The following is a 13119-nucleotide window of genomic DNA, read 5'->3' on the forward strand; positions in this document are numbered from 1 at the left end:
TCATTTTATTATGACTTTGTGGTATCTTATATATGTCCACCTGTGCTTCAGTCTGATATCAATATTGCTACTACCAGTCACTGTGGACATGAAACTTGCTTTTTCATTATTTTATCATCCATCTTTCTGGTTTTGGGTATGTATGTGTATGTCTGCATGCATTTATGTTTAGGTGTGACTGTTGCAAAGTGTTCATAAATGGATTTTCTGTTTTTAATATGATATGATCCTCTCTATCTTTTGATAGATAAATATAATTCATTTACATTTAATACAGTAATGGATATAAATAGACATTTTGTGTTTTCTGAATATCAGTCCATTTTTTTTGCTCCCCTTTTTCTGTTTTTTGCCATCTACCTTCTTTTTTTTGATTGATAATGCTTTAATGTTTCATTTGCACTGTAATTTTGGAAACCATAGATTCTATGTCATTTTTTGATTGATGCTATTCTTCAAATGCTAATATCAAAATGAATAATATATTGTAATAAATTTGAAATCATTCAGTATTTAAGCCTCTTCAAGAATTTTGCACTCTTCCAAATACCTCTTACTTCATTTATTTTTATCAAATTTTGCTTTTATCCTTTTTAAATGTCATAATGATTATTTTATAGCCCTCAGGTTATTAAATATAAGATATTTAATTACATTGTTCAATAGTTTTTTGTTTGTTTGTTTTTTGTGGTATGCGGGCCTCTCACTGTTGTGACCTCTCCCTCTGCGGAGCACAGGCTCCGGACGTGCAGGCTCAGCGGCCATGGCTCACCGGCCCAGCCACTCCACGGCATGTGGGATCTTCCCGGACCGGGGCACGAACCCACGTCCCCTGCATCGGCAGGCGGACTCTCAATCATTGCGCCACCAGGGAAGCCCTGTTCAATAGTTTTTGTAGGTATTTGATTAATTCTGAATTCACTTCTGTCCTTATTGGGGAATAATCTTTATTAGTATACTAAAGAGCTATAGGCTCTAAACTCTTATAATTTACATATGAAAATCTCTTACTTTGTTCTAATTTATTCAAGAGAAATCTTGCAATTATAAAATCCTTGACTGAGAGCTTCTCTGCCTCTTGTTACATTAAAGATAGTACCTCATTGTCTTCAGATCTTGTGCTGCTGATCAGAAGTCTGTCAGTGAAATGGTTGTTCCTATATAGATACTTTTCTTTTACCTTTGGTGACTTTTTAAATTTATTTTTGATCTTGAAACAATTAATATAAAATAATGCAACAAAACATTTAAAGGGGCAAATGAAATTATAGCTTTTATTAAATATTACAAAATTTATGAAACAAAAATTAAGACTGTAATTTGTTATGGCAGCCCTAGGAAACTGTTTTTTGTAAAGAGGAAAACAACAGCCAAACATTTAATTGTTAATTTATATTTATTGAGAATTTATTTTTTATCTATCATAATCTAAAATTTTTGATCTAAAGATTCATTTTATCTTCAGTTACCAGAAGTTCTTATGGATGCATTATCTTTTTTTTTCTTTCTTTGACTGTGTCAGGTCTTAGTTGCGACAGGTGGGATGTTTGTTGCAGTGAGCAGGCTCTTCATTGCAGTGCACAGGTTCTCTCTAGTTGTGGGGCGCAGGCTCCAAAGCTCACGGACTCAGTAGCTGTGGCATGCAGGCTTAGTTGCCCCGTGGCATGTGGGATCTTAGTTCCCTGACCAGGGATTGAACCCGTGTCTCCTGTATTGGAAAGCAGATTCTTAACCACTGGACCACCAGGGAAGTCGCATGGATGCATTATCTTTATTGTACTCTTGCATAATACATTTTATCAGTTGGAGACTAAGTTCAGTCTTTCTTCAGTTCTGGAACATTTCTGGTGAAACCTCTTCTAATATGAACTCTATACTATCCTTGATTATCTTTCTATGGAAATTTTATCATGTTTATATTTAACATCCCAATCTGTCATTCTTGCTTGTAAACGAAAATTTTAAGAATTTCTCCCTCTATTGAGCACCTAGGACTAACATAGTGTTGCAAGTCAATTATACTTCAATTAAAAAACAAACAAAGCACCAAACACATAGAAAAAGAGATCCGATTTGTAGGACTAGAGGCAGAGGCGAGGGAGGAGGAATTGGATGAAGCTAGTCCAAAGGTATAAACTTTCAGTTATAAGATAAATAAATCTAAGGATGTAATGTACAACATGATGAATATAATTGACATTGCTGTATGTTATATCTGAAAGTTAAGAGAGAAATCCCAAAGTTCTCACAAGGAAAAATAATTTTTTTCTTTTATTCTGTATCTACATGAAATTATGGATGCTCAGTAAACTTACTGTAGTAATCATTTCACGATGTATGCAAGTCAAATTATTACGCTGTATACCTTAAACATATAAAATGTTATATGCCAATTATAACTCAGTACAACTGGATGAAAAATGGATAGAATAAATTATAACAAAACATCTAAAAAAAGAATTTATCCCTTGTCTATATATGTTGAGATCTAGGTATATTCTTAAATATAATCTTTCACTGAATCATCTCCTTTTTTTTTAACATCTTTATTGGAGTATAATTGCTTTACAATGGTGTGTTAGTTTCTGCTTCATAACAAACTGAATAAGTTATACGTATACATATATCCCGATATCTCTTCCCGCTTGAGTCTCCCTCCCTCCCACCCTCCCTATCCCACCCCTCTAGGTGGTCAGAAAGCACGGAGTTGATCTCCCTGTGCTATGTGGCTGCTTCCCACTAGCTAGCTATTTTACATTTGGTAGTGTATATAAGTCCATGCCACTCTCTCACTTTGTGCCAGCTTACCCTTCCCCCTCCCCATATCCTCAAGTCCATTCTCTACTAGGTCTTCATCTTTATTACCATCTTGCCCCTAGGTTCTTCATGACCATTTTTTTTTGTTTTGTTTTTTAGATTCCATATATATGTGTTAGCATACAGTATTTGTTTTTCTCTTTCTAACTTACTTCACTCTGTATGACAGTCTCTAGGTCCATCCACCTCACTTCAAATAACTCAATTTCGTTTCTTTTTATGACTGAGGAATACTGCATTGTATATATGTGCCACATCTTCTTTATGCCTTCATCTGTTGATGGACACTTAGGTTAATTCCATGTCCTGGCTATTGTAAATAGAGCTGCAATGAACATTGTGGTACATGACTCTTTTTGAATTATGGTTTTCTCAGGACATATGCCCAGTAGTGGGATTGCTGGGTCATATGGTAGTTCTATTTTTAGTTTTTTGAGGAACCTCCATACTGTTCCCCATAGTGACTATATCAATTTACATTCCCACCAACAGTGCAAGAGGGTTCCCTTTTCTCCACATCCTCTCCAGCACTTATTGTTTGTAGACTTTTTTGATGATGGCCATTCTGACCAGTGTGAGATGATATCTCATTGTACTTTTAATTTGCATTTCTCTAATGATTAATGATGTTGAGCATCCTTCCACGTGTTTGTTGGCAATCAGTATATCTTTTTTGGAGAAATGTCTATTTAGGTCTTCTGCCCATTTTTGGATTTAGTTGTTTGTTTTTTTTGATATTGAGCTGTATGAGTTGCTTGTATGTTCTGGAGGTTAATCCTTTGTCATTTGCTTCATTTGCAAATACTTTGTTCCATTCTGAGGGTTGTCTTTTCGTCTTGTTTATATTTTCCTTTGCTGTGCAAAAGCTTTTAAGTTTCATTAGGTCCCATTTTTTTTATTTTTATTTTTATTTCCATTTTTCTAGGAGGTGGGTCAAAAAGGATCTTGCTGTGATTTATGTCATAGAGTGTTCTGCCTATGTTTTCCTCTAAGAGTTTGATAGTGTCTGGCCTTACATTTAGGTCTTTAATCCATTTTGAGTTTATTTTTGTGTATGATGTTAGGGAGTGTTATAATTTCATTCTTTGACATGTAGCTGTCCAGTTTTCCCAGCACCACTTATTGAAGAGGCTGTCTTTTCTCCACTGTATGCTTTTGCCTCCTCTATCAAAGATAAGGTGACCATATGTGCATGGGTTTATCTCTGGGCTTTCTATCCTGTTCCATTGATGTATATTTCTGTTTTTGTGCCAGTACCATACTGTCTTGATTACTGTAGCTTTGTAGTATAGTCTGAAGTCAGGGAGCCTGATTCCTCCAGCTCCGTTTTTCTTTCTCAAGATTGCTTTGGCTATTCAGGGTCTTTTGTGTTTCCATACAAATTGTGAAATTTTTGGTTCCAGTTCTGTGAAAAATGCCATTGGCAGTTTTATAGGGGTTGCATTGAATCTGTATATTGCTTTGGGTAGTATAGTCATTTTCACAGTGTTGATTCTTCCAATCTAAGAACATGGTATCTTTAATTTCTTTCATCAGTGTTATATAATTTTCTGCATTCGGGTCTTTTCTCTCCCTCGCTAGGTTTATTCCAAGATGTTTTATTCTTTTTGTTGCAATGGTAAATGGGAGTGTTTTCCTAATTTCACTTTCAGATTTTTCATCATTACTGTATAGGAATGCAAGAGATTTCTGTGCATTAATTTTGTATCCTGCTACTTTACCAAATTCATTGATTAGCTCAACTAGTTTTCTGGTAGCATCTTTAGGATTCTCTATGTATAGCATCATGTCATCTGCAAACAGTGACAGCTTTACTTCTTCTTTTCCAATTTGGATTCCTTTTATTTCTTTTTCTTCTCTGATTGTTGTGGCTAAAACTTCCAAAACTATGTAGAATAATAGTGGTGAGAGTGGACTACCTTGTCTTCTTCCTGATCTTAGTGGAAATGGTTTCAGTTTTTCACCATTGAGGATGATGTTGGCTGTGGGTTTTTCATATATGGCCTTTATAATGCTGAGGAAAGTTCCCTCTATGGCTACTTTCTGCAGGGTTTTTATCATAAATGGGTGTTAAATGATGTACATATCTGTAATTTACAATTGACTGAGAAGTATTTTTTCGGAATATCTAATAGGGCATATTTTATTAGTTCTTGTTTGTATAAAAATTGCATACATTATATATGTGTATATATGTATTTAATAACTGTATATTATTGTAATTATATTACTAAATGTATTATAGTAATGACTACCCCCACCCCAGCTCCTGGAGCTTCTGCCTGCTGAGATGTGACAGGGGTATCCTATTCCTCAGCAGCTTTCTCGACATCACTTCCCCAGTGGGGTTGAGTGATGGTCATTCATATTAGCCCAACTCTATTGTTTGAGAATAATTTGGCTGGAGTCTTAATATGCAGACATTTCTTCTGGATAAAGCTCTGACATGGCCAAAAGAACAAAACAACCGTATATTACCTAATAGATAAATGTATTGCTAGAGTAACCTCTTATATTGGAAAACAAAATTCTGGTAACAGTTATAGTAAACTCTTTTCTTTGCTGAAACAGTGTAAGAGTTTTGCAATATAGTTATATCTTACTGAGACTTTCGTAGGCTACCATCTAATATGGATAATTATTAGGCTTAGGATTTCTGTTTTGATAGAAATATCTGTCCTACCACAAACTAGGATAAAATGAGTGTCAATTACATGGAGGAATAGCTTAAAGTTCCCAAGCTCAGTTGCCGGACTACCCCAGTGGAGAATACCATGTACTGATCATTCACACCTTTGTTTCCTGAGCTGCTATTATTTTAATGTAAAGAAGAAATTTTCTATTGGAAATGAGAAATTTTACTTAGGCTGTTTTATAATAGAGGGGTAGACAGAAAGATAGGTAGGTGAGTAGAAAGGAAGAATGAAAGGAAACATGGAAGGGAACATGGAAAGAAAAAAGGGAGGGAGGAAGGAAGGGAAGAAAGGAAGGAAGGAAAGGGAAGGAAGAAGGAAGGAAGGAAGGAATAGATTTGACCTAGAACTTCCATGTCCTGGAATTTAGTATAAAAAAACACTAAAATATACCCCAAAAATGTATGAAATTTAGAAACTGTAGCATTATATTGCACACAACAAGGTAATACATTAAATAAAATGTTCATGTGTGACAAAATAGTGTGTGAATGTTTAGACTATGTTGCCGAGAAATATTTGACGTGGAAAATATATATGATGTTGTACTAACTGAAAGAAATAGATAATACTATTCATATAATTTTAATTATATATATGAAAAATGTACAGTGAATAATGGAAAGTGGTATATATAAATTATTAACAATGATAACCTTAAGCTATCTGTTTCATATATGTATTATTTCTTTAGCATTTTATCAAATTTCATCTTTTTCTAAGAGATTTAGAAAACTTGATGTCAAAATCTCATGTCACATAGGTAGATATGAGTTTATTCACACAGTGAACCAGATTATTGAAACTTTAAGCTCTAAGTATAAAATGTCCAAGAGTCTGTAATTTTCTGAATACAAAGAAAAACAAAAAAGGTAAAGATAAATGTATAGACTTTTGCTTCTATAAAGTTCCTGACTTTGGTGGTGATGTCCTACGACAGGTATGTGGCAATCTGCCATCGCCTCCAGTACAATGTCATCATCTTGTTAATAATAATGTTGATAATATTGAGATCATTTTAACAGTCTTGTTAATTTAGTGAAATATATTTGCTTCTCCAAAAGAAGTCAGTAAAGATGTATCAGGATTAAACAAATAAAATTAAGAATACATTATCCCCTTAACAATTTATATACTGTCCCAAATTATATATTTCCCTATTAAATAAGGATATCAAATTTTGGCAACAATCGTGATAAAAATTAATTATTTAACATCCAATAAAAGCAGATATTGCTTTGAAAATATGATTCTTTTAAAAAAAAGGAGACAATTTTTAATGAAATAACTGATTCCAATCTGAAGTAGGAAATCATAAGATGAGTAGAGGATAGTTTGTTAAGCCAGAAGGAAGAAAGTACTTAAAAATTATGGATTAATAACTTTATAATGGAAATAACTTGGAGACACCACCTTAACCAAGTAATCCACATGAACATCACCAATACTGGGCCAAATTAACATTATCTGTGTATTAACTGAAGGCATTAAGAAAGATACTTTTATTTTTCTGCCAAAAGTTTTTAATCTGGACTAAAACACGGACAATCAATGGAAAACCGCAATTGAGAGATATTATACAAAACAAGAGAAGAGCTCAGGGGCTTCTCTGGTGGCGCAGTGGTTGAGAGTCTGCCTGTCGATGCAGGGGACATGGGTTCGTGCCCCGGTCCGGGAGGATCCCACGTGCCGCGGAGCGACTGGGCCCGTGAGCCATGGCCGCTGAGCCTGCGCGTCCGGAGCCTGTGCTCCGCAGAGGGAGAGGCCACAGCAGTGAGAGGCCCGCGTACCGCAAACAAACAAACAAACAAACAAACAAACAAAACCACAAGAGCTCATACTCTTCACAAATATCAGAGTCAAGGCAAGAAAAGCTAACTATTTAAGATTAGAGAGTATGATAAGTGATACTGGATTTGAACTTTAGACTACATGGGCAGAAAATGCTGTATTTAGAATAGTGAATTATGTTAATGTTATGTCTCCAGATTCTGGTAATTATACTGAGAACAGATCAGTGAATTTACTTGTTATTGAGAAATAAATCAAAAGAGTTTAGGAATAAATTGTCAGTATGTGAATATGGTTTCAATATAATCTTATGTGGTCTATAGAAAATTGATACTATGTGCATACAGAGAAAATAAATGATAAGGCAAACATGAAAAAAACAATTTGGTAAACTATATACTAGTATTATTTATAATTCCTGATACTTATATGAAAACTTGAATTGCTTCACAATAACAAGTAAGAAAGCAAAAGGTAAAGAAACTTTGGAGAAAAAAACTAAGTGAAGTAGGGACAAGTACACAAGCTTCCTCTGAATTCACTTCAGGTAGGTAACTCTGGTTTTCATTGCTATCCAGCTCTGACCTTTCTATCACACTTCAGTCCTTTTCAGACTGTCATAAGGAATGGAGGGCAACAAATACAGAATTCATGCTGGTAGGATTCCAGCTCAGTGAAGAGATGGAATTGCTCCTCTTTGGTATCTTCTCCCTGTTATATGCCTTCAACCTGCTGGCAAATGGCATGATCTTGGGACTCATTTCCCTAGACCCCAGACTGCACTCCCCCATGTACTACTTCCTTTCTCATCTGGCCATCATTGACATATCCTATGCTTCCAGCAATTTGCCCAGTTTGCTGGAAAACCTACTGAAACACAAAAATACTATCTCCTGTTTCTCATGCACTATGCAGATGCTTCTCATTTTGAGTTTGGTTCTATAGAGTGCCTGATTTTGGTGGTGATGTCCTATGACAAGTCCGTGGCAGTCTGCCACCCCCTCCAGTACACTGGCATCATGAACTGGGGATTGTGCATGGTCCTAGCCATCACTTCCTGGGCATGTAGATTTTCCCTGGCTCTAGTACAAGTAATTCTCTTACTTCTTCTGTGGGCCCCAGGAGTTGAACCACTTCTATGAAATTCGCTTTGTCCTCAAATTGGCCTGTGGTGAAACCTGGATCAATGAAATATTCCTCTTTGCTGATGGTGTGTTTATCTTAACTGTGCCCCTTTCCCTGATGCTGGTCTCCTACGTGCGCAACCTGTGGGCCATCCTGAAGATCCAGTCAAAGAAGGGCCACAAGAAAGCCTTTTCCACCTGCTCCTCCCACCTCTGTGTGGTTGGGTTCTACTTTGGCATCGCCATGATGGTTTATATGGTCGCCGACAATAGTCAATGAGAGGAGCAGCTGAAGATCCTTTTCCTGTTTTACACTGTCTTCAACCCATTGCTGAACCCCCTTGTCTACAGTTTAAGGAATGTTCAAGTGAAGGCTGCCTTCCGCAGAGTATTGCAGAAAAAGCGGACAATGTGAAGCAGGGTACAACTTGGTTCGGTGGATTTTTCTCCTTAAGAGATATGATTGCTGTTGCAAAAAACTAAATTGCTGGATCATATGGTAATTCTGTTTTTAGTTTTTTAAGGAATCTCCTTACTACTCTACATAGTGGCTGTATCAGTTTACATTCCCACCAACAGTGCAAGAGGGTTCCCTCTTCTCCACACCCTCTCCAGCATTTGTTGTTTGTAGATTTTCTGATGATGCCTATTCTAACTGGTGTGAGGTGATACCTCATTGTAGTTTTGATTTGCATTTCTCTAATAATCAGTGATGTTGAGCAGCTTTTCATGTGCTTCTTGGCCATCTGCATGTCTTCTTTGGAGAAATGTCTATTTAGGTCTTCTGCCCATTTTTGGATTGGGTTGTTTGTTTTTTTAACATTGAGCTGCATGAACTGGTTATATATTTTGGAGATTAATCCTTTGTCCATTTATTCATTTGCAAATATTTTCTACCATTCTGAGGATTGTCTTTTCATCTTGTTTATAGTTTCCTTTGCTGTGCAAAAGCTTTTAAGTTTCATTAGGTCCCATTTGTTTATTTTTGTTTTTATTTCCATTACTCTAGGAGGTGGGTCAAAAAAGATCTTGTTGTGATTAATGTAAAAGAGTGTTATTCCTATGTTTTCCTCTAAGAGTTTTATAGTGTCCGGTCTTACATTTAGGTCTTTAATCCATTTTGAGTTTATTTTCCTGTATGGTGTTAGGGAGTGTTATAATTTCATTCTTTTACATGCAGCTGTCCAGTTTTCCCAGCACCACTTATTGAAGAGACTGTCTTTTCTCCATTGTATATCCTTGCCTCCTTTGTCAGAGATTAGTTGACCGTATGTGCATGATTTTATCTCTGGGCTTTCTATCCTGTTCCATTGATCTATATTTCTGTTTTTGTGCCAGAACCATATTGTCTTGATTACTGCAGCTTTGTAGTATGGTCTGAAGTCAGGGAATCTGGTTTCTCCAGCTCCGTTATTTTCTTTTCCCTCCGGATTGCTTTGGCTATGTGGGGTCTTTTGTGTCTCCATACAAATTTTAAGATTTTGTTGTCCTAGTTATGTAAAAAATCCCGTTGGTTATTTGATAGGGATTGCATTGAATCTGCAGATTGCTTTGGGTAGTATAGTTATTTTCACAGTATGGATTCTTCCAATCCAAGAACATGGTATATTTCTCCACCTGTTTGTGTCATCTTTGATTTCTTTCATCAGTGTCTTATAGTTTTCTGAGTACAGGCCTTTTACTTCCTTAGGTAAGTTTATTCCTAGGTGTTTTATTCTTTTTGTTGCAGTGGTGAATGGGATTGTTTCCTTTATTTCTCTTTCTGATCTTTCATTGTTAGTATATAGGAATGCAAGAGATTTCTGTGCATTAATTTTGTATCCTGCAACTTTACCAAATTCATTGATTAGTAGAGTTCTGGCGGCATCTTTAGGATTCTGTATGTATGGTGTCATGTCCTCTGCAAACAGTGACAGTTTTACCTCTTCTTTTCCAGTTTGTATTCCTTTAATTTCTTTTTCTTCTCTGATTGCCGTGGCTAGGACTTCCAAAACTGTGTTGAATAACAGTGGTGAGAGTGGACATCCTTGTCTTTTTCCTCATCTTAGATGAAATGGTTTCAGTTTTTCATCATTGAGAATGATGTTGGCTGTGGATTTGTCATATATGGCCTTTATTATGTTGAGGTAGATTCCCTCCATGCTCATTTTCTGGAGAGTTTTATCAGAAATGGATGCTGAATTTTGTCAGAGATTTTTCTGCATCTATTGAGATGATTATATAGTTTTTATTCTTCAATTTGTTAATGTGGTTAACAATCACTGATTGATTTGCAGATATTGAAAAATCCTTGTATCCCTGAGATAAATCCCACTAGATCATGGTGTATGATCTTTTTAATATATTGTGGGATTTGGTTTGCAAGTATTTTGTTGAGGACTTTTGCCTCTATGTTCATCAGTGACATTGCCTTGTAATTTTCTTTTTTTGTGGTATCTTTGTCTGGTTTTGGTATCAGCATGATGGTGGCCTTATAGAATGAGTTTAGAAGTGTTCCTTTCTCTGCAATTTTTGGAATAGTTTCAGAAGCATACTTGTTAACTCTTCTCTAAATGTTTGATAGAATTTACCTGTGAAGACAACTGGTCCTGAACTTTTGTTTGTTGTGAGTTTTTTGATCACACATTCCATTACAGTACTTGTAATTAGACTGTTCATATTTTTTATTTCTTCCTGTTCAGTCTTAGGAGATTGTACCTTTCTAAGAATTTGTCCATTTCTTCTAGGTTGTCCATTTTATTGGCATACAGTTGCTTGTAGTAGTCTCTTACGGTCCACAAATTTTTCTGATGTTTTAAACTTGGACATTGGTCTTTCCCTGCCCTCAGACTGAAACTTACACTATCAGCTACCCTAGCTCCTCAGCCTTTGGATTCATACTGAAACTACAGCACTATTCTCCTGGATCTCCAGCTTAATGACTGCAGATCTGGGGACTTCTCAGCCTTGAACAGGGAGAAATGAGACAGTGGGACAGGGCAGAGAGGTCCGACTTGGGGTTTCAGCTGTGGCTTCCCTCCACCCCTGGCTACCAAGCTGCAGAGAAGGCAGTAGCTGGTGCCCCTGCAGGCTGCCCCAATCTCTCTCTCGAGTTTCCCATTCTGACCAGATATGTTCAAGACAAAATAGGAGCAGAGACATTTGACACAGAAATTGCTGGAGAGAAGTTCTCGAGTAGGAAAGAGGGATGGAATTTATAGTATAATTTGTAGGCTGGCCTTCTCTGGGGAAAAACTAGTAACTCCACAGGAAGGGCAGAGAAGTTGAGATAAATGCACAAATTCAGCAACTCAGTCAGTGTGTTAGTTAGGATTGCACAAACTGTCATCTGATTGCTTTTTATGGTCTCAGTTACTCTCATTCAGTAGCTAAGACTGTGGGTGGAAGGATTTATGGGAAGTTTAAAGAAAGAGAAAATAATTAAAAAAAAAACCCTGAGAGAAGAGACTAGGAAATACACTATGATTTCTGGGAGCATCAAGGGCCAATCAATGTAAATACTCATGAATTTAAGGGATCTGAGTCATCATGTTTGTTTGTTGTCCTGTGTTTCTATAGGTTCAGGAAAAGCCATCCATCATCTAAATCCAATGCTTACAACACTGTGCTTACAACAGAGAGGGGATAATGGCCTCTCCAGATATAGTATATACATTTAGGGGGCAAATATTTTTGAAATTGGGGAAATACTTAAGGTGTAGCTTAAAGCAGGGAAGCATTCAGGCAATTGGATTCAACCTACATGAGTTTCCAAGTAATGATTAATATTTGCAATGGAAAAGTTTGATAATTATTGCACATTCGCACTTTTCAGCAGACAGAGATTGTTCACTCCCTGAGAAAGATATAGTCCTTTGAGGGGCTACCTTAATAAGCTCCATGGGGGTCACATTTATTACATCATGAATCTTTCCCAAAGTAAGATATGGAGACAGGAACAATTTCAAGATCAAGTACATAACACATTCGTATCCTTGGGGATTTTACTATGGGAGATAATCAGTAACGTATGACTTATCTGTTAAATTTTTATACCAAGATCCTCGAGCACAGACATCTTTGCCATTCTTCATGAGTTCTAACTTCTCTGCATGAGCAGGTGCACACATCTATGCACACACACACACACACACACACTCACACATGCACACCTGTACACTATCAAAGATAACAAAGCAGGAGAGCCAAGAGGGGAAGGGGAGGTTTTGCACTGCTTTGTAGGAAAGACCTAGAATGGTGGGAATATGATTTGTAATTCGTTCCCTGGACTCCACAGGAATGTCTCTGGGGAATGGGTTGGTTTTAGTTGATCAGACTATAAAGCCTATATATATATATATATATATATATATATATATATATATATATATATATATATAAGTTCCTTATCCTCCCTGTGTCCTCTCCTCTCCATCAGGGTAGAAGAGGTATCTGGGACTCATCACACACTGCACTCGCTTCAGGAAGCAGGTGACTCAGCTCCAACCATTCCCCATCTTTGTGAGTTTTCCTGTACATTCAAGCTCATTTTGGGAAAAATACTAGAAGTAGTACCCACTCCCTCTTTGAAGAAATCATTATTTTTATACCAGTTAATGGTTTACAGAGGAGCAAGATAGAAGGCTGGCAGAAGTCATCAGGTTTAGAAAGAAGAAAAAGGCACCTTCATGAGACCCCTTTCTTGCACTGTGCCT

At 36.6% G+C, this 13119-nt stretch overlaps 1 protein-coding gene across 1 annotated transcript; it reads left to right on the forward strand.

The window, feature by feature from the left end:
- Nucleotides 1-8045: 8045 nt before the first annotated feature.
- On the forward strand, nucleotides 8046-8840 carry LOC132430803 (olfactory receptor 2A2-like). Its single transcript, XM_060020039.1, is given in 3 exon segments — nucleotides 8046-8220; nucleotides 8223-8406; nucleotides 8408-8840. Coding segments are annotated over 3 exon segments (792 nt in total).
- The last annotated feature ends 4279 nt before the right edge of the window (nucleotides 8841-13119 follow it).

This window comes from Delphinus delphis, chromosome 9, assembly GCF_949987515.2.
Source record: "Delphinus delphis chromosome 9, mDelDel1.2, whole genome shotgun sequence".
NCBI lineage: Eukaryota > Metazoa > Chordata > Mammalia > Artiodactyla > Delphinidae > Delphinus > Delphinus delphis.